The 18795-nt window shown below is 41.3% G+C and overlaps 4 protein-coding genes and 4 non-coding genes across 9 annotated transcripts; 4 read left to right on the top strand and 4 right to left on the bottom strand.

Annotated features, from left to right (window-relative positions):
* Nucleotides 1-138: 138 nt before the first annotated feature.
* Nucleotides 139-211, top strand: trnar-acg (transfer RNA arginine (anticodon ACG)). The gene has a single exon. It is a non-coding gene; the product is annotated as a tRNA-Arg (tRNA).
* A 191-nt stretch (nucleotides 212-402) lies between these two features.
* Nucleotides 403-475, bottom strand: trnaf-gaa (transfer RNA phenylalanine (anticodon GAA)). The gene has a single exon. It is a non-coding gene; the product is annotated as a tRNA-Phe (tRNA).
* A 311-nt stretch (nucleotides 476-786) lies between these two features.
* trnaf-gaa (transfer RNA phenylalanine (anticodon GAA)) lies at nucleotides 787-859 on the bottom strand. The gene has a single exon. It is a non-coding gene; the product is annotated as a tRNA-Phe (tRNA).
* Nucleotides 860-1061: 202 nt separating this feature from the next.
* On the top strand, nucleotides 1062-1134 carry trnar-acg (transfer RNA arginine (anticodon ACG)). The gene has a single exon. It is a non-coding gene; the product is annotated as a tRNA-Arg (tRNA).
* Nucleotides 1135-1346: 212 nt separating this feature from the next.
* Nucleotides 1347-4604, bottom strand: LOC114798573 (properdin-like). Its single transcript, XM_028994375.1, has 10 exons — nucleotides 4427-4604; nucleotides 4091-4232; nucleotides 3598-3761; nucleotides 3323-3493; nucleotides 3039-3233; nucleotides 2776-2949; nucleotides 2135-2332; nucleotides 1919-2030; nucleotides 1690-1832; nucleotides 1347-1569 (listed from the first exon to the last, which is right to left on the bottom strand). Exons 1-9 carry the CDS (start codon nucleotides 4473-4475, stop codon nucleotides 1712-1714), a joined length of 1326 nt encoding a protein of 441 aa, XP_028850208.1. The 5' UTR covers nucleotides 4476-4604; the 3' UTR covers nucleotides 1347-1569; nucleotides 1690-1711.
* A 513-nt stretch (nucleotides 4605-5117) lies between these two features.
* ndufb11 (NADH:ubiquinone oxidoreductase subunit B11) lies at nucleotides 5118-8757 on the top strand. Its single transcript, XM_028992634.1, has 3 exons — nucleotides 5118-5367; nucleotides 6527-6657; nucleotides 8544-8757. The coding sequence occupies exons 1-3, from the start codon at nucleotides 5182-5184 to the stop codon at nucleotides 8668-8670; spliced, it is 444 nt and encodes a 147-aa protein (XP_028848467.1). The 5' UTR covers nucleotides 5118-5181; the 3' UTR covers nucleotides 8671-8757.
* Nucleotides 8758-10725: 1968 nt separating this feature from the next.
* rhoaa (ras homolog gene family, member Aa) lies at nucleotides 10726-15574 on the top strand. The gene is made up of 5 exons (XM_028992633.1): nucleotides 10726-10837; nucleotides 11626-11781; nucleotides 11863-11983; nucleotides 12072-12202; nucleotides 13006-15574. The coding sequence occupies exons 2-5, from the start codon at nucleotides 11626-11628 to the stop codon at nucleotides 13177-13179; spliced, it is 582 nt and encodes a 193-aa protein (XP_028848466.1). The 5' UTR covers nucleotides 10726-10837; the 3' UTR covers nucleotides 13180-15574.
* tpk2 (thiamin pyrophosphokinase 2) lies at nucleotides 15269-18368 on the bottom strand. 2 transcript variants are annotated; one of them, XM_028992632.1, is made up of 8 exons: nucleotides 18158-18368; nucleotides 17835-18076; nucleotides 17290-17353; nucleotides 17086-17216; nucleotides 16882-17000; nucleotides 16565-16697; nucleotides 16391-16487; nucleotides 15269-16266 (listed from the first exon to the last, which is right to left on the bottom strand). In XM_028992632.1, the coding sequence occupies exons 1-8, from the start codon at nucleotides 18222-18224 to the stop codon at nucleotides 16220-16222; spliced, it is 900 nt and encodes a 299-aa protein (XP_028848465.1). In that variant the 5' UTR covers nucleotides 18225-18368; the 3' UTR covers nucleotides 15269-16219. The 2 variants fall into 2 exon arrangements, 1 of the variants encoding a protein (XP_028848465.1); XR_003750969.1 differs by having other exon boundaries at nucleotides 16223-16266; nucleotides 16892-17000.
* Nucleotides 18369-18795: the final 427 nt, after the last annotated feature.

The following is an 18795-nucleotide window of genomic DNA, read 5'->3' as shown; positions in this document are numbered from 1 at the left end:
ACTACAACAGAATGTTTCCCAGGAATACTATTGTAACACATTTCAATAAATAAAAATCATATTTAAAAACATGCAAGAATACCTTCAGAAAATAAACATTATGTACCAAAAAGAAACGAAAAAAACATCCAGTCATTCGGGCCAGTGGCGCAATGGATAACGCGTCTGACTACGGATCAGAAGATTCTAGGTTCGACTCCTGGCTGGCTCGGTTCTTTTCAGCCTCTTTGTCGTCTTTGCCGCAGGCGCGTCCGTTGTGTGTACACACCCTTTATGTAGAGAAACTTTTTTTTTTCACTGAACAATATGTCATAACGCGTGTCAGTGTTTGAAATGCTTTATAAAAGACAAAAAAGTCACATCTTTACACGCAGAAGTTAATCACCAACCCGATCATCAAAATGCCGAAACCCGGGATCGAACCAGGGACCTTTAGATCTTCAGTCTAACGCTCTCCCAACTGAGCTATTTCGGCAGACGGCCAAAGTAGTGTCTGTACCGACTGTACTGTACTGTATTGTACTAATGCACGGAAGTGGTGTAAAGTTTTAAGACGCCGTATCTGTACATTTTTATGATCTATAGCGTCGATCTTTCTTCAGAGAACCACTAGAGGGAGACACATTTCAATAAAGGAAACACACCCGTTATGTGAGGAACTTTATTTTTTATTTTACACTGAACAACAACTTAGTCAGTGTATGAATTTTTTTATTTATTTTCTACTAAAAGACAAAAAAGGCACATCTTTTCACGCAGAAATGAATCACCAAACCGATCACAAAATGCCGAAACCCGGGATCGAACCAGGGACCTTTAGATCTTCAGTCTAACGCTCTCCCAACTGAGCTATTTCGGCAGGTGGATGGTGTGCCGTCTGTACTAAACTTACTAGCGCACGGAGATTTGTGTAACGTTTTGAGATGCTGTATGTGTACATTTTTATGATCTATAGCGTCGATGGTATAGTCGCGTTTTTAAATCCACTGTCTCAAGTCGATTGACAAATGATTCTCTTTTCATTCGAATGACGACAGCTTTGTCGGCGTACTTCAGCACGCGGGCCAGTGGCGCAATGGATAACGCGTCTGACTACGGATCAGAAGATTCTAGGTTCGACTCCTGGCTGGCTCGACTGTTCTTTTTACCCCCATAAGAGGGGGGTGCATCGGGTTTTACATTCATTTCGTTTGGTTTATCAGCTCACTCACATGTGTGTGCAGTCATATAAGAACTAGGAAACAGTGTTATATACATATCCTATAATATGTATATTTATCAAACTTAATATGTTCAATTAAATGATGTAAAACACTATAAAGAAGGTATAGAAGAAAATTGCGATGTTGCATATATACTTTTTTATTAGCAAAGATTTTGATGGTACTTTGTTAAAGCAGGAAGTAATTTTTTATACAAAACAACATCAATATCCTCAACATTGCATTCTTAATAGACCTCTTAAATTCAGCGGTGCTCACTTTCAGGTTTAGGCAGCACCAATCACTGACGAATCCCACATCTTCTTTCATGTTAGAGCATATCCTGTGCATAATTTCATCTCAGCTTCTGGGTAGAGGAAGTAAGATACTTTGATTATATGAAACTTTGTGTCATTTAAAAAAAGTTCTTTGTATATGTATTAATTTTTGCACCTGCATGTGCACATTATTTCATACTCTGACTTACTCAGGTGTATCCCAGTGAGACGTCAGTCAATATTCTCACATTTTGGCACATTATGGCAGGGAATAGACTGTGAAGTCTCTTCCAACCGTGCACAGCGTATCCTTGGCTTTCCGTAGAAGAAGATTTCACTGGAGCGTTCAGTCCTGACAAGCACCGCATAAAGGCTGATCAGTAAAGTGATACAAAGACATGGGCACCTCATAACTGATGGTATAGTAGCATGACATACTTATAACCAGACAAGTCAGCTTTGCATTCTCGCACTCTTGTCCTTTGTGAACCATCTCCACATGGAGGAACGCAGTCACTCCATTCACTCCATTCAGACCAATTAGCACTCACTGAGAAAAAACAATGTGCGTGTCAGAATTTGCACTAGCTGTAACCAAATGGAGGTTTTGGTTGCAAAAACATGATAAATCATCATTACAAGGATACAACTCACGAAAGCATTTGTCAATGTTATAACAGCTCCTGAAGTCCACAATGCTTCCATTGCAGGGTTTTCCCTCAAATGCGGTTCCCTCACAAAACCTCTCTCGTCTTTGTGATCCCTCCTTTTTCTTGCAGTTAATTGGCCTGTTGTGACTGCCACCCTTTTTGCAGTCTACCCAAGGACTCCAGTCCCTCCAAACACCGTCCACTGAAAGCCAGAGAGCAGACGGATTGTCCAGTAGATGCAACATCATCAATAAGAAAGTTCATATGCGCATACCAACACTCTATATGTAAACCATAAAAAGCCCTGATCACACACCCAGCATGAAACATGCTGGGTGCAATATCAAATCCTCAAATTTATACATTCAGATAGTTGCATTTCCATTTCTGCACTGAAAAAAGCGTCAGTGCTAAAATATGAGATGTTACAGATTTCTTCAATTTTTTTAAGTTTAGCCAGTTTTATACAGTACATACAGTATTATATGTGTGTATCTAAACAATAAATTGTGTATTTACAGCATTATGTGTGCATATACAGCATAAGGTATGTATTTACAATATAATGTGTGAAAAACACACTTTGAATGGGCGTGGTGCTTTCTATGAGGCCGGAATATCAAGCCTGCTCTCAAGCTTTCTTACCTGGACAGTGTATTAGCGTATTGCACAACTGAAAGGATTTGCCATCTCCTTGGCAAGGCTGACCACCATGTTTGGGTGCTGGACTGTCACACTGTCGTGTCCTGACCTGGCGTCCCACACCGCAGGTCACGTGACAGTCAGAGAAAGTGCTCCATGGACCCCAATTACCAGGAACTATTGGTAATTCCCAGTGTTTAATTAAAGCATAAAGAAGAGCAACATGATGAACGTTCGCAGTTGTTTAGTAACAGAGGTTTACCTACCAGGACAGAAATGCAGCCAAGAGCAATCCTGCGTTTCGGCATCTGGGCCCTGGCAGGGGTGACCTGCTGGCCTAGATGACGGCGCCGGATTGGTGCATGTCCTTGTCCGTGACTGAGAGGGTGGAATCATGCCCTCATTCTTACAATGTCCTGAACATGTCCCCCATGGGCCCCAGTGTGCCCAGCCACCGTGTGCTTGGGGTCAGAGAAGGTGACAACATTGTGTTTTGTGCTTTAATGTGAGTTATAAAATGGAAATCGTTTGAAACCAGATTTTGTCTTACTTGGGCAAACAATTTCTGTGTCACATGTTTTGACCTCTTGGTCCAGTCCATCACAGTCCCCGCCACATGCTGGTAATGGGCTGGAGCATGTTCTCCTTCTCCTGGTTTCACCGATGCCACAGGTCACCGTGCATGGCTCCCATCTGCCCCATTCGGCCCAGCCTCCCTTCTCTGGAAATCAGGAAGACCAAATTAGCAGGAAGACCAAGCAGCATCGGTGCTTTAAATACTGTATGGACTGTATTTCGTTCGGCCAAGCGGGAGGTTGGAAGCACCAGGACAGCAGGTCTGGTCGTTGCAGGGAACAGTTTGCAGATCCCTAAGTTTCCCGTCAGTACAGTCTCCAATGCCATGGCACTTGCGACGTCTGTGTTTCACTCCCTCTTTACAAGACACCGTACATGCGCTCCAGGGCGTCCATTCTGACCATGAGGCCCGACTGTAGTGGGGTTCAAACACACAAAATTGTGGCCTGAAGCCCGAACCGCATAATTACCGCATAACCGCACAATTCCTTCATCAAGTTAATTATTATTGAGTCCACTTTATATGAATCTTATGTCCAGTTATTGTGAAATTGTCCTGCACGTTGTTGTGTAATGTTGTTGTCAAGTCATCACATCTTGAGACGTGAAAGGAGAAGTAGAAACGTACTGAGCATAATAAAGGGAACATAAAGTCTGGACTATATGTGTGTAATCATAACATTTGACATGAGTGAATTTAACTTTTTGTCTTTTTGGAGCATTGTGGCCGGTGAAGAATTACCGACAGGACATGCATTCTCCTTTCTCTTTGTAGGCATAGTTGGTGTTCAGGCAGCAGTGCTCCATCTTCACATGTCCCAAGACACCGACACAGTTTCCCGTCACCTCGTCAAACTCGGAGTAACACTCCACGTCCTGGGAGGCTGCACAATCCGCACATAGGTACACACATCAGGCCACACACACATTCTTCATGCTGTGGACTTTCTGGATAAGCCACGCAGCCAAATGAGAAATGTCACTCTTAATACTGTCATTTTTTACACATAAGACGTTGAAAAAGGGGATTGTCATCCCTATTTTAAAAATTCCTTTAAAGAGAAGAAACGGCACCAACCAGACAGGGGAAAAGCCATGAGCAGGACGAGTGGTAGAACCAGCGACATCTCCGTGCAACTCAGGATCGTATTAGTGAGAAACTTTGTGCCTTTCGGCTTCCGCCAGATCGTTTTGTAAAGAAAAAAAAAAGAAACTTGCGACCAAAGTGCGGAAGGAAGATAAACTCTGACCTCTCGGTGGCGGGGGCAATTGATTTGTGACCAGTTCTCATCGTACGCGTTTCGTAACGTCATTGTAACATAATTGTAACACAATTGTAACATAATTCCCACGAGAATAGCGAACAGCTTATGCATTTAGCAACATCAAAAAACAAGAGATGAGCTAAATCATGGGCTGAAAGTGATTTTTTTAATTCTCCCACTTTCATTCGAAGCACTATAGCTCTTCTTTGCAAATGTTGTTTAAATATGGTTTAATTGCTATTTTAACGCAATTCCGTTGCAATAGCCGATTGGGTGGAATATAACAAATTATCACTTAGGACTGGTATAAATACACATTACAAATAGCATTACGGATATATACATTGTTTTATTTTCGAATGAAATATATTTTGTTTGTCACATGACCGCGGGTTGGGCAACGTCCTCCTGTTGAACACGACGTGTTCCTCTTTTTGACCGGCAGGTGGCAGCACCAGACGCAGGACAGACGGAGCAGACGCGGTTTCCACGAAGCAGGCGTCAACGTCCTGTTCCACACGCTCAAACCGGAAGTGGGAGGCTGTGGTCCGACGTCTGGGCGAAGAGGATGGCGGCGCGGCTGACTCGGTTGTGGCCGGCGGTGTTTCGGCCCCACATGTCCGCCCTGTGCGGGCCTCGGTTTGTCAGCCAAACGCCGCAGTCCGGCGCTGCAGGCGGAGCTGCGCTGCCCGATCTACAGGCGGCTCACGCCGCGGAAAGTCATGGACACGCAGAGGTCAACCCGTTCGAGAAGGTGAGCCGCCGCACCGCGGCGCCCAGAACCCGCCGTGTCTACTCGGACAATAACAGTCGTGACCGTGCTGCGTGTTGTGTGTTTTACTTTACATGAAATGTCTCAGATCAAACTGTAATTCATTTGTTTCGCCAAAGGTGTGAACCATAATCCGTATTGTAATAAGATATTGTCCGTAATAGCTCCCTGTTCAACTTTTATTTTACTATTTTACTTTGCACATTCATTATTAATTTAATTGCTTTCTACGTGTTTTTGTTAAATGTACTGCTTGTGTCCCCAGTTTGCACTTTATGTAGCCCAGTTTGTCTGTGTCGTACACGTGCACTTTGTTTATTTGTTTGCTTGTTTATTTGTTAAAATGTTACCTGTAGCACCAGGTTCCCGAGAAATGTTGTTTCGTTTCACTATGTACGTCTAACAATTTTAAAGCTGAAATGACAGTCAACTTCTGCTATTGGCAGCTAAAGTACAGAAAACCCTAGTTGAGTAATCAACACCGTTTAATAAGTGTATTAACGTGAATCGTGAATCACTTTACGACACCGGGCACAGCTATTGAGTGTATTCGTATTTTCTGCTATGTTACTACTGTTCTGTCGTATTTTCTCTTGTTGCTTTGAGCATGCTTTTAGGACAAAAGAAGTTTTTTTCTTATCATATTATGGGTGGTAGTAGCCTAGTGGGTAACACACTCACCTATGAACCAGAAGACCCGGGTTCAAATCCCACTTACTACCATTGTGTCCCTGAGCAAGACACTTAACCCTAAGTTGCTCCAGGGAGACTGTCCCTGTAACTACTGATTGTAAGTCGCTCTGGATAAGGGCGTCTGATAAATGCTGTAAATGTAAATGTAAATATTATCTTATTGGTAGGGCTTTGTACTGAACAGAAACAAGAAACAAAGATTCATGTAGTTACTGTGGTGCAAATATAGCGAATCCTCACCAGTAAATATAAATGTCTGTCCTTTACCCAGAAATGATTGTTACGGTGATCCAATGTTTATAATGGGATTCAACTGCATTGAATCATTGAATAATAATGAGTAGGGGTTTAGAATTCAGTAGTATTCATTTATACAATTAGTATTCTACTAATTGTATAAATGGTAAATGCTGTAAAAATCTAACTTTTCATTTTCACTTTCTTTAAGAATCCCGACTATCATGGCTTTTCAACAGATGCCCATGCAGATGATTGGAATATGAAACTGGCTTTCTTTTTTGGCATTTCTGTTGCCATTGTCATTGGAGGGACCTTCATACATTATCTGCCTGACCACGGGTAAGTGAAAAGTCAAGGGAAAAAAAAGTGCCTTTGCATTTGAGTGAAAGTGAAGTGATTGTCATTGTGAAACTAACTCAACGTAATATGTGCTCTGCATTTAACCATCACCCTTAGTGAGCAGTGGGCAGCCATGACATGCTACCAGGGAGCAGTGTGTGGGGACGGTACCTTGATCAGTGAAACCTTGGTATTTTGGGTTTTGAACCAGTAGCCTTCCGATTAAGGGTCTGTTTCCTTACCCGCTAGGCCACCCACTGCCCCTGAAAGTATTGTAATTCCCCACGCTTTTCCACCAACTATGCAGAGGCAGTGAATCATGTGGTTTAAAACCAAAACCAGGAGCTTCAGCCCACAGATATTTCTGTATTTATGCATTAGTGTATATGTGTAAAGTTCTGTATGTACATGCATATACATTTTTAATCACTTAACTATTTTACTGTTTACTGTTCTGCACAGTGCAACATTCTCTGCTTAGTGCAATATTCTGTATGTGTTCCATAGTGAATTTCTTTTTTTTTTAGAGTTTTTATTTTTATCCACTGATTGAATGATCTGAAACTAAGCATAATTTGAATGTTCTTGAACAAACCTCCCAATTTTTTTTTTGAAAATCATTATGCACAACAGAGTGAACAGAAAATTTTGCAGAATTGGCAGCATTATGAGGTCATATTTACTGACACTCTAAAGCTATTCAAATAAAAAACAGGTCAAGTTACATTTTAACATAATTTGATACTAGCTTCACGATTCTTGTCAGTTTTTGGAGAGTTTCTGCTTAGAATTTTTAGCCTCCCATAGCGGCTTTGGATGTTCACTGCCACCCATACTCATGGATCTTTTGCCATACGAATGAGGATGGCAACCACACTACGAGTTTTTTATGTCCATAGCAGCCAATTAATGCTGAGGTACTTCTTGCAGCATGAGATGGTGAGATGGCAAGAAGATGTGTTTGTTACGGTTCTTCTTTTTGAACCACATAAGTTATTTTCACACCTTCAGGGACCCCAAAGGGGCTGCCCAGATCTCTCCCTATGATGTAATATATATGACTCCAAAATATGACTGCTGACCATCCACCATCAACAGTATTGTGCCTTTGTTTGCACGAACTCCTGTGTGCTCTGAATCAGCCTCAAATCTCTAATCAGTTTGATGATCACGCTGAAGTGAACTCCATGTTCAGCTCTACATTATGAACCTGTGTAATAGAAGTGGATAAATTTAGAATACCCCATGTCTAATTATGTAGCATGTGACTCATCACTAGATTATTGCTGGAATGATTTAAAATTGTACAGCAAGGTGCCATTAACTGTTGCGGTTTGGTATTTTATGCCTTAAAGTGAAGTGATTGTCACACGTGATACACAGCAGCACAGCACAGTGCACACAGTGAAATTTGTCCTCTGCATTTAACCCATCACCCTGAGTGAGCAGTGGGCGGCCATGACAGGCGCCCGGGGAGCAGTGTGTGGGGACGGTGCTTTGCTCAGTGGCACCTCAGTGGCACCTTGGCGGATCGGGATTCGAACCGGCAACCTTCAGATTACGGGGCCGCTTCCTTAACCGCTAGGCCACCACTGCCCCGGGCACCACTTAACACATAATTGTTAACACATATCTGTTGGCCTAGCCGCCAAGGAAGTTGTCCCGTAATCGAAAGGTTGCCGGTTCAAATCCCGAACAGCTGAGGTGCCACTGAGCAAAGTTCCATCCCCACACACTGCTCCCTCAAGGGATTGGTTAAATGCAGAGGACACGTTTTACTGGGTGCTGTGCGGGGTCATGTGTTACAACTGATCACTTTTTCTAATATTATTTCCTAATAATAAGTTTGTACCTTTTTAATAATCATATTTTTCTGCTTTTACCAGCATGAGGCAGTGGGCTCGGAGGGAGGCTGAGAGATTGATCAAACAGAGGGAAGCTGAGGGTCTGCTTCTCATGGATGAGAATTACTATGATCCCAGCAAGATTGTTCTTCCAGCTAAAGAAGAGTAGGATATAAAGTTCATGTTTGTTCTGTTTGTTCATTTACTCTGGACTGTAAAATTTCTAAATATAATAAAATAAAAGTGATGTCTGTAATTCTGTTTCCTCTTTCTCACACCGCTTTTGCACACAGACATTGAAAGGATATATTTATATTGCATAACTTAGCATTTTATACAAAGTTGCATTATGTGATGTAGTGCTGCACGATTAATCTAATCGTAATCGCGATGTCAGTCTGTGTGATTACATGAACGCAAAAAGCTGTGATTTAAATGATTAGTACATGGATTGGATCGGCAACATATCCGATCCATTCTCTCATCCTCAAAGTTTGCGAGTCTCGCTTCAGTCGGATGTGACGTGTTTGGTCACATGACTTTCGATTCAGAGACATATGGTTAGACGCCGCATGACGCGCTGCATCGTACGTCAATGTCGCCGCCATATTGCGATAGGCTGTGCTGTGGAGTGAAGCATATACATGTCTATGGAGAGAAGTGCAAAAAATGCCTCACTCTTGTGCTGCTTGGGGCTGTACAAACCGATATACGCTCCAAACCAAAGTCAGCCTCCAAACAATGTTTTGGCTAAACGTAGGTATTAACTATTTAGACTGTTCTTAGCTGTTTAGTTAACTTTTCTCAAACTTTGATGGTTTCCTAAAGAAATTCACCTCAGTTTACAAATCTTAACCTTAGCTAAGCTAGCAAAGCTATGCATCCCTGTGTTCAAGTCAGCCTCCAAACAACGTTTTGGTTAAACGTAAGAACTATAATACGGGATTTTATAATGGCCAAATATAATCAAAACAGTTGTTTAGCCTTACCAGTTTTTGTGATTTATTTAATTTTGTAGAATATTGCATTTTGAAAGCACTGGGCATTTCAGGTTGTTATTAGTAGTTTGTATGTTTCACTCTGAAATTAAACATTTCATTATTAGTATGCGACTTTTCATTGATATACAAGCAAGTGTCCTTTATCATATCGTAATCGCATATCGCAATATTGATCTCAATAATCGCAATATGTCTTTTTCCCCAAATCGTGCAGCCCTAATGTGATGTAATGACAAAACCACCTGGTAATTCCTCACACATCCGAGCTAGGTCTTGACTTGAGAAGGAACTGACTCCAGGGCTTTTGCAATTCTAGTGAGAAGCTCAATTTTAGTTTTGCTAAAAGTCTAGTTTGGCTCAAATCAGAAAACAGAATTCCTGTGGAAAAAAGAGCACTGTTTAATCACATCTGCCCGTTTTGTGTTTTGATACCTCTCATAATTTGATGTCTTAAACTGCAAGTTGCTGCATATTAGAACTTCATCACCTAACTCTCACAAATTCTCTTCTGATGTCTTTTGAAGGTGGGATAGGATGTATGTTCTCATCCTATTATTTTGAACTATTCATTATTCCTCTGGTCATTCTGTGCCTACCCCTGAATTTTCAGGACTTACAAGTGCTGTAGCCACATTACCAGTGAAGTTCCTTCTAAATTTCTGAGCATGCAAAACTGAATGCTTCTCTTTAAAAGATTTCTTCATATATTTTCTTAAAGCATCTTTTGCTTTTAATTCAAGTCCTCAAAGTACACAAAGAAAATGTGTATGAAGACATTCAAATTAATTCTTAAACAGAATGTTGTGTACCACTCACAGATGCATTTATTCTACACATTTATTTCTTGTTTATGCCAAAAAATCACAAGCAGTGTCATGATCCAGAGTTCCCATTGTAGGCTTTGAGGAAATCAGGCGATTCTTTATGAGTGATAGGTGATATTTATGGGGAAAGCAGAAAAATTCAGGGTGCATGGGTGCAATAAATTAGTGTGAGCATGTCACATGACTAGTACGTAAATATTATTTCTCAACTCGGAAAATTCGATAATTTTAACCTTATTTATAGCGCCTAGAATTTTGAAAATTTTGTTCCACTCATAAAAGCAATAACAACCAAGAAAGACCACGAATAATGCCTTTTTGGGAAATGATTTAATGATTTGAGGATATTACATCGGGTAATAATACAGGACTCGTGGTACCGAACAGAAGCGACTCATTGGCTACAGTGAGCGGAGGTGGGCGGAGCCAGGAGCGTGGCAGCGTGGCGGGCGGAGCCTGCGACCGAACCGGAAAAGAAAAGGAAACGAAGGACTTCTGAAACGCGAAAACGGTAAATATGTTTCCCACCGGGGATTCATTTCTTACTTCACCCGCCATTTGCAACACGGCGGTGGTCGAGGCTGCGCCGCGTAACACGAGCTGCGCAGACGGGAACTTTTTGTGTAGCTCGGGCTGCGCGACGGAAACGGCGGACCGAGCGAAGAGCCGCCCGACGCGTTAGACCAGCAGTCGGCCGCCGTGAGGATGCACACCCGCCTTTCGCGCCGGTGCTCGGACGTGGGAAAGCGGCTTCGACTCGAACCGACTTACGGACAGTCGATTCCGACGGAGACTGCGGGTCGGGCGACAGGGTGTCGTCGGTGGCGCTCCTTCAGAGAGCATTATTTATATTATCATCGTAAATTCTTTATTTAGGCAGCAGACTACCGTACAGAGTATAAATCTAGCCGCGAATCCAACGCTAAATGTAGGAACGGATTTGAATTAATTCAAAGTTATGAATTCAAAGTTCAACTTTTTATTACTACGTGACTAACTTCATTAATTACTTTAATCGCGAGTTTTTCTTGTTATTGCTGCTAATTGAGAGCTGCTGTCTTTATTAGGATCGGTCGGAAGCCGAGAGAAGTCCCCGTTCTTCCTGCATTCGAGTGAAAAGCAGAAACTGCTCTGGCCGCTGGGCGCGGCGACGACGTCACCTTACGCACTCGACCCCGAAAGCGGCAGTCGCGTCGCGTCGCGTCTCTGGCGACGCCACCGCGGCGTCGTGAGGATGGTTCCGCGCGTTTCACGGTCGTTCAGCTCGTACGAGGTTCTGACGGAATGACTCCTTTGCAGATGGCCGCCATCAGGAAGAAGCTGGTGATTGTCGGGGACGGCGCGTGTGGGAAGACCTGTTTGCTTATAGTTTTTAGTAAGGACCAGTTTCCAGAGGTCTACGTTCCGACGGTGTTTGAGAATTATGTTGCGGACATCGAAGTGGAGGGTAAACAGGTAATGACCTCTGACCTCAGGTGATTCTCCTCATGGTGATGTAACATGTTTTCACCTGGGACCGCTTTCTGGTGACCGCAGGTTGAACTGGCTCTGTGGGACACGGCCGGGCAGGAAGACTATGACCGGCTTCGTCCTCTGTCCTACCCTGATACTGACGTCATCCTCATGTGTTTCTCTATAGACAGCCCGGACAGCTTGGGTAAGAAAACATTCTATTTGTGATTAAGTTACCTGGCTAAGTGGTGCCAGTGGTGTAAAATCAAACCTGCCCTTTTTATGCTCTGCAGAGAATATTCCAGAGAAGTGGACCCCAGAGGTAAAACACTTCTGCCCGAATGTCCCCATCATTCTTGTTGGCAATAAGAAGGACCTGCGCAATGATGAGCATACACGTCGGGAGCTAGCAAAAATGAAACAGGTATGCCTGGACGGACCAAGTTCCATTGGGGTGCTTGCATGAAAGTTGTTCGCTCCTCTCCTGGTTCACAGGTTTCTTCAGCCCGGCACGAACTGCCAGCCGCTTTGCAGTATGATGTTAATCATGAGACAGGGGGTCTTGAGACAATGGTCTAATAAAATGTAGTAGATTTCTCAAGACACACATTGCTGTGTAATGCTTGTAACAGGTTAATAACAGCATATCCTCATTAGGATGTTTTCAGCACAGTCTATGAGTCCCGTATGCTTGGGACAGGCAGGTCATGGAAACCTATGAATGAAATGTGTATTTGTCTAACATGCATTTCTACACTTGTGGCAAGTCATATTGGAACGGTTACAAAACTGATCGAAGTGTGGATTTAATTGTCCAAAGATATTCAAATGGCAGATAGATATGTGGCCCTGGACCTACCCTTGCCTTTATACAAGGCTTACTAGTTTTAAAAAAATTGTTTATTGCCCTCGAGGTTTATAATTTGAGAAGCTGTAATCTAGAACACATACTCCACAATATATATTGTTATTAGTAGTTTTAATATTTAATTCAGTGTGAAATCGATTTGATTTTGCTTCAATTGCAGTAGACAAAACTTTGTAGATGGACAATTGTTCATGAAAGAACAAGGACTGATAACAATAAGCAGAAATGACCAGTTCAGGCAAAACTGCTGCATGAATGTTCTACATCACGTTACAGCAATATAAGATGCAATTGTAAAACACGGTTGATGCAGAAATAGAGGCTATATTGTGCGTGTCATTTAAATTTTTTTCTTAAAGGAACCTGTTAAACCCGAAGAAGGACGTGATATGGCCAATCGCATCAATGCATCTGGATACCTGGAATGCTCAGCCAAGACAAAGGATGGAGTGAGGGAAGTCTTTGAGATGGCCACCAAGGCAGCACTACAAGTAAAGAAGCGCAGGTCAAAGGGCGGCTGTCTTTTGCTATAATTAGCAGGGTGAGGAGAAAGAAACGGCACCAAGAAAAAATTGGAATGATTGGGAAGAAGTGGGCTACTCAACTCTGATGTTTTATAAAGCTGGGGAAACCGATGAAGAATAATCAGTTCAGACCAAAGAACCAACCTGCTGGGGGGGGATAATTCATGTATTTTCATGTGAGCCTCTGTTGACGTTGTCATGTAAGGTTACAATTTTTTTGTCCTGTTACAGTTCAGGTATAACGTATGGAAACGTTTTCAGTGTGCCTTAGACCGCCACAGTGCTTATAGTTTTGATAACAGACTTTTAACAAGCATTTGAAAATAAAGTGTAGGAATAGGACGCATGACAGGGAAAGAATTTTCCCAATCCCACCAAAGCCAGGGTTTATTTCAGAGATTCAGTAGAGAATCTAATTTTGAGACCAAGGTCATAGAGAGTAAAGCTGCAGCATGTTTAGTATGATGTATCCTAAAGTGTTTCTACATTCTACGTCATGTATTTTCAACAGAATGAAAGCATTCCTAACATTACAGGAAGTGAATCATTCTTCATTTATCGACTGAAGTATTGAGAAATGTTAATGTTCCTATAAGATCTTGTGATGGATTTTTTTAAAACAATTGAGTAAGTGAAAATTGTAAGATTTTGTTAAAATATATAATGAATAGCAGGCTGGTGAGACATTAACTTGAAGTACTCCGTTCCTAGATCGCTGATAGTAAGTTTGTTCTGCAGCACATCAATATTTGCTCCTGGCCAGTGTCTAGTGTTACTGGCTACACTGATGTTGACCTATACTGGGTTTTTAGGTCCAGGACCCGAGGGCTGTAGATGTCAACAAAACCTTGTACTGTAAGTGGGCAGAGGACTAATTGATATTTCATGTTCAACTGATGTTAAAGGCAGGGTTCAATAAGTGACAATAATAGTCAGAATAGAGAATAGTCAACAAGTGACTATGCTCATAGTACTGTACACAATCTTGGATTAAAGCTTTAGTTAAGTAACTAACTGTAACATTAACCACTCTTACATAATCCATACATGCCACAGACGGGTGAATTCATGTTTTCATTTGCTGTCACAGCCAAAGGCAATGATGCATGAATAATGAGATTAGTTCATATTTTTAGTGAATCTATTTTTCAGAGCAATTGCCATTGAGTAAACCCTCTAGAGTCATCCAATCAAATTCCAGTTCAGAAATCGAACAACACTGGATTAATTCAGAGTACACGCTTTTGCTGATCTTCTATCTGCTTTAGCTGCTCTTTCCCTCTTATGGTGCACCAGTGTTAATACTGAATATTGCTTTTCTTTCTGTTTTTATTTTATTTTATTTAGAACACACTCATGCACAGACATGTTCTGCCGCATTTAGACATCTTTGCCTGTACAATTCTGTTAGAAATTAGATGCAAGCAATGATACGTCATAAGGAGTACTATACTATGCAATATTGCTTCGGTTGCAGGCATGGTGCGACAGCACACCGGTGCCAATATTTCACAGTATAGCACAGCCTTAAGTGTATTATTGAGATTATATCACAGTTTACCTATTAATATTTATTTATGGCTGTCACAACAATAAACACATATTAAAAGCCTTACAGAGAGTTAAGATTTAATGAAATATTTCCATCTGTGATCCAGCTGTTCAGCCGCAGCTTTCTTTTAATGGAAGGTAGACTGATGGTTAAAGTGATGTCAGGTTGCCAATATCATGAGAGATTTTCACTCCCAGTATTTCTCTAAATCAAAATGCCAGGTCAGAACTAACTGTGGTGCAATAGTCTCAGTCATTTTTACCTGAGGATTTTATACTTATTGTTTTGTATGTAAACGAAATAAATAAGAGTGAATTTAAATTTTGAGTACTCTTTAAGCACTGTTTTGATTTGTGAAATGGTGTAACTGTTAATCTGACAGGTTTGGCAGACATTTTCTTGATTTGGTGGTGGCGGGATGGATATCAGAATAAAAAGGGTCAAGCCATCATTAACTCCCCATTTATTTCTGAATATTGTTCTTTCTGCTCCCAGAGTTTTTTCCCCAAAAGGTAATGCTTAGAAAAAAAAACTCCAAGCCTTCTGTCAAATGCAGAGAATATCCTTTTATAAATGCAAGCTGATGCAACATTTTGTACACAGATGCATTCTTAGATATCAATGTTAAGAAATAATAAACTCGAGTCAAATAGTTGAAACTGTCCCATAGTTTTGATTTTCATGCCCATGTACTTCTGTGGACAGAAGCATGTTTAATTTTATGTTTAGCTGCACATTCACTACCTGTCCAAAAACAAAGATCTGTACCTCCATAGACTTGGAAAACATTAGTTCAAGTGGACTGTACCATCACATTTAACTTTGACTATTAAATAAACATTTACTGTGGCACCCTTGCTTATAAAGTCTGTTACTGTTGGACAGAGGTTGAAAAAATTTATTTAAATAACAGCATCTTTACTTAGCTTAAATTCTACTCAAGTAAAAGTACTCAACTAAAAATCTACTTGAGTAAAAGTAAAAAATTACTTAACAAAATTTACTCAAATTTTAAATTATGTTGCAACCTTTTTCCAAAATTGATTAAATTCATTTTTTTCCTCAGAATTCTATACTGTGAATACTTTCCAGATGCATTGTATAGGCTATTCTACTTACTACTCACTACCACTACTTTCATGCTGCAGGCTGTAAAAGTTTTAGGCATCAGACACTCAGCATTGAAAAACTGATGCTAATTATCTGGGCAACATTCTCCAACAGCAGAGCTTGAAGTGATGCTCGGAGCATCATTGTTTGGGTCAGCAACATTTTCGGCATTTAATTTTTTTTGTCAGTAACGGGTTTTTAAAAACAACTTTTGTTTTAAAAACAAAATGACAACTAACTCACAAAAACTACTCAATTACAGTAACATGAGTAAATGTAATTCGTTACTTTCCACCTCTGCTGTTGGACAAAACAGGCATGTGTCGTACAGATTTTACTGCATTTTACAGAATAAAAACAATCATTGAATTTTGACAATTCAATATTTTACAAGGTCTTGTGCAATCCAGTGACAAACTCATGGTAATAAGGCTCTGAAATACAACGGGAACAAAAATTCAGTTAGCTGAAGGCAAAAAAAAGATTTTATCTGGATACACAAGAATCTCAGTTGGGCTTTTATAGATATAAGGTGAGAATTGTGCAACACAGACTGACCTGTATCAGGCTCTATGATGGAGTGTCTGATTAAAAAGTGTAGGACCACCATGGCACTGTTTGGCTTAAATTCATCACTGGCTACAAGATCCTTCACCTGTGTAAAACGCACTTGTTTAGATCCATAGTGATTTATAGTACAAATAATAATAATCTGACATTTAAACACTGCACCTTTTCAATAGGGTAATGGTAAAATGCCTGCACCTCTCCATCCCCAACCTGAGGCTTAAAATCAGATGGTAACTCCAGGTCAAAAACAAACTGGCTTTCTGGAAACACGCCGTCATCATCCTCATAGGTGTAGCTACCATAAACAGAAATGAAAAAGTTCTGTATCCACTCAATGTTTTTTTTAGGTCTACATTCCAAAATTACAGTAATGTAAATTAAATAAACCATAATCACAAAACATTATTATTTCCAATTACGGAAATTTCACAAAAATGAAGCAACCAACTTTAAACGGGCGCTGCGGTGCAATCAGTCACCTCACAGTACCGACTGGACGTGCTCTCTCTGCTATGGATGCTGGGATACATGCCTCCTCTTCACATTCTTTGAGGAGCGTCTGTCTAACACTGCAGCCTGCTGCTAAGCCTCCAGCTGCCTTGAGATCAATATGAAATGAAAAATATCAGCGACTGTCAAAAATATTAAAAGAAATCTGTGAATACACAAGGGTTTTAACACACCATGTTGTCTAGTCGCCCCGGGTAAGTCTGCTTTGTTGTCGACCGACGAGCCAACCACATGCTTAAGCCACCATTTCCATTCCGAGTGTAACCATTGATGTGCACACCGTAACGTTTAATTCCAAATAGACCTGCAAGCACAAAAATATTTAGTGTTCGTATGGAGAATAGTGTCGATTCATATGACCTCAGATGATGACCTACTTGTAGCCGCCCTCTCCATGCACATCACTGGAGTGTCACAGTACCTGGCCATGACTTCGTACTTCTGTGAACATAAAAGCATAAGAAAGTTCAACGAGAGAAGCAGAAATTAAATAAATATCTGGCCTAGCTTCAAGGAATCCAGGGCTTTAGCTCTCACATCCCCCTTACCGGACTGTTCCACACTGTTAACAAAACCATCTGAGCTAAAGTGCTGTTTTAAAACCACGGCCACAGGTTCTTGAGTTTGTATTGAAATGCGAATTTAGTTGAAGGGCATCTAGGCCTGTCAAAATCTTATGTACCTGGATCGCGTCACTTCAGCTAATCTCCGCTCTTACCACAAGGCCTGTGGTAAAAAAAACCCTGACCTGATCTCCTCCCTAAGCAGAAGTGTCCTTTTTCAGGCAAGGTGAACAAGCCTGGGCACAGTATTCAAGATACAAGATTACATCCCTTGATTTCAATGGAGATGCAGCCCGGCGTCCTATTTACCTTCGTGACCCTAGACATAACATCATCCACCTGTCTGATTTTATTGTCACCTCATGCCTCCAGCCCTTCAGACAGGCGTAGGTTTCGTCTTCCCTCAGCTCCTGCAGAACGCCGTCCACGGCCTCGGATCTCTTCTGGTACGAGTCGAGACTGGGTGCCAGGGAAACGGCGCCCCCGTGTGGCCGGAACACTGCAGGGAAGCGGCTCAGCGTGGAAGAAGCTACTTTCGGGGAGAGCCACCCCACTTGTTCTCCTTCTACCTTGAACGGCAGGCAACGCTCAAGGCTAGAACCTGGACATACGAGACGGGTTACAGCAGCAGCGACCTAATAACAGGGCAACACGCAGACTGCTAGACATTAGCGACAACAACCTGGCAAATAAAAGTTGTTCATTCGGCGAAGCAGCAGCAGCATCTTGTCCGACCACGTTGAAACCATTTTTACGAAACTCCAGCAGTCGCATGAGTTTGTGATTTGTAGTACACACGCATATTACTTTATTACTATTGTTTTTAGCCTTCAGTGTTGATATACTGACTAGCTTATTGACAGGAGCGCCATTTTTTCTGTAGTCAATGCTGATTGGTTAGAACTCCACTGCAAGATCTCGTGAGAAAAACAGTCAACGAGATTTGCGAGCAGGCGAGGGAGTCCTACAGCAAAAAGGGGCAAAATAAAAAAAACATTGTCCAAATGTCCATCAAAACGAATTAATCCAATTATCTTAATAAGCATAAGGACAGCCAGAGACTGTCAAATGAAAGCAAATTGATGAAGTAAGTGAATTAAGTGCTTCTGTCGTTAGGGGGAAAACATAACCATGTACACTAAATCTCAGTGCATATTACAATTCAATCCCTAATTCATCTAAAAAATGAAATGATTTCTTGAGGTGTCTTTTGGACTAATCATCTTGTACTGCCATTTAGATTTATTTATTGATAGTTATGTGCAGCTTTAGACAATTATACTATGAACAATTTTAATTTAGGACTGGGAGCTGTTCATG

This window comes from Denticeps clupeoides, chromosome 10 (assembly GCF_900700375.1).
Source record: "Denticeps clupeoides chromosome 10, fDenClu1.1, whole genome shotgun sequence".
Classification (NCBI taxonomy): Eukaryota; Metazoa; Chordata; class Actinopteri; order Clupeiformes; family Denticipitidae; genus Denticeps; species Denticeps clupeoides.
This window is presented reverse-complemented; position numbering and strand designations above follow the sequence as displayed.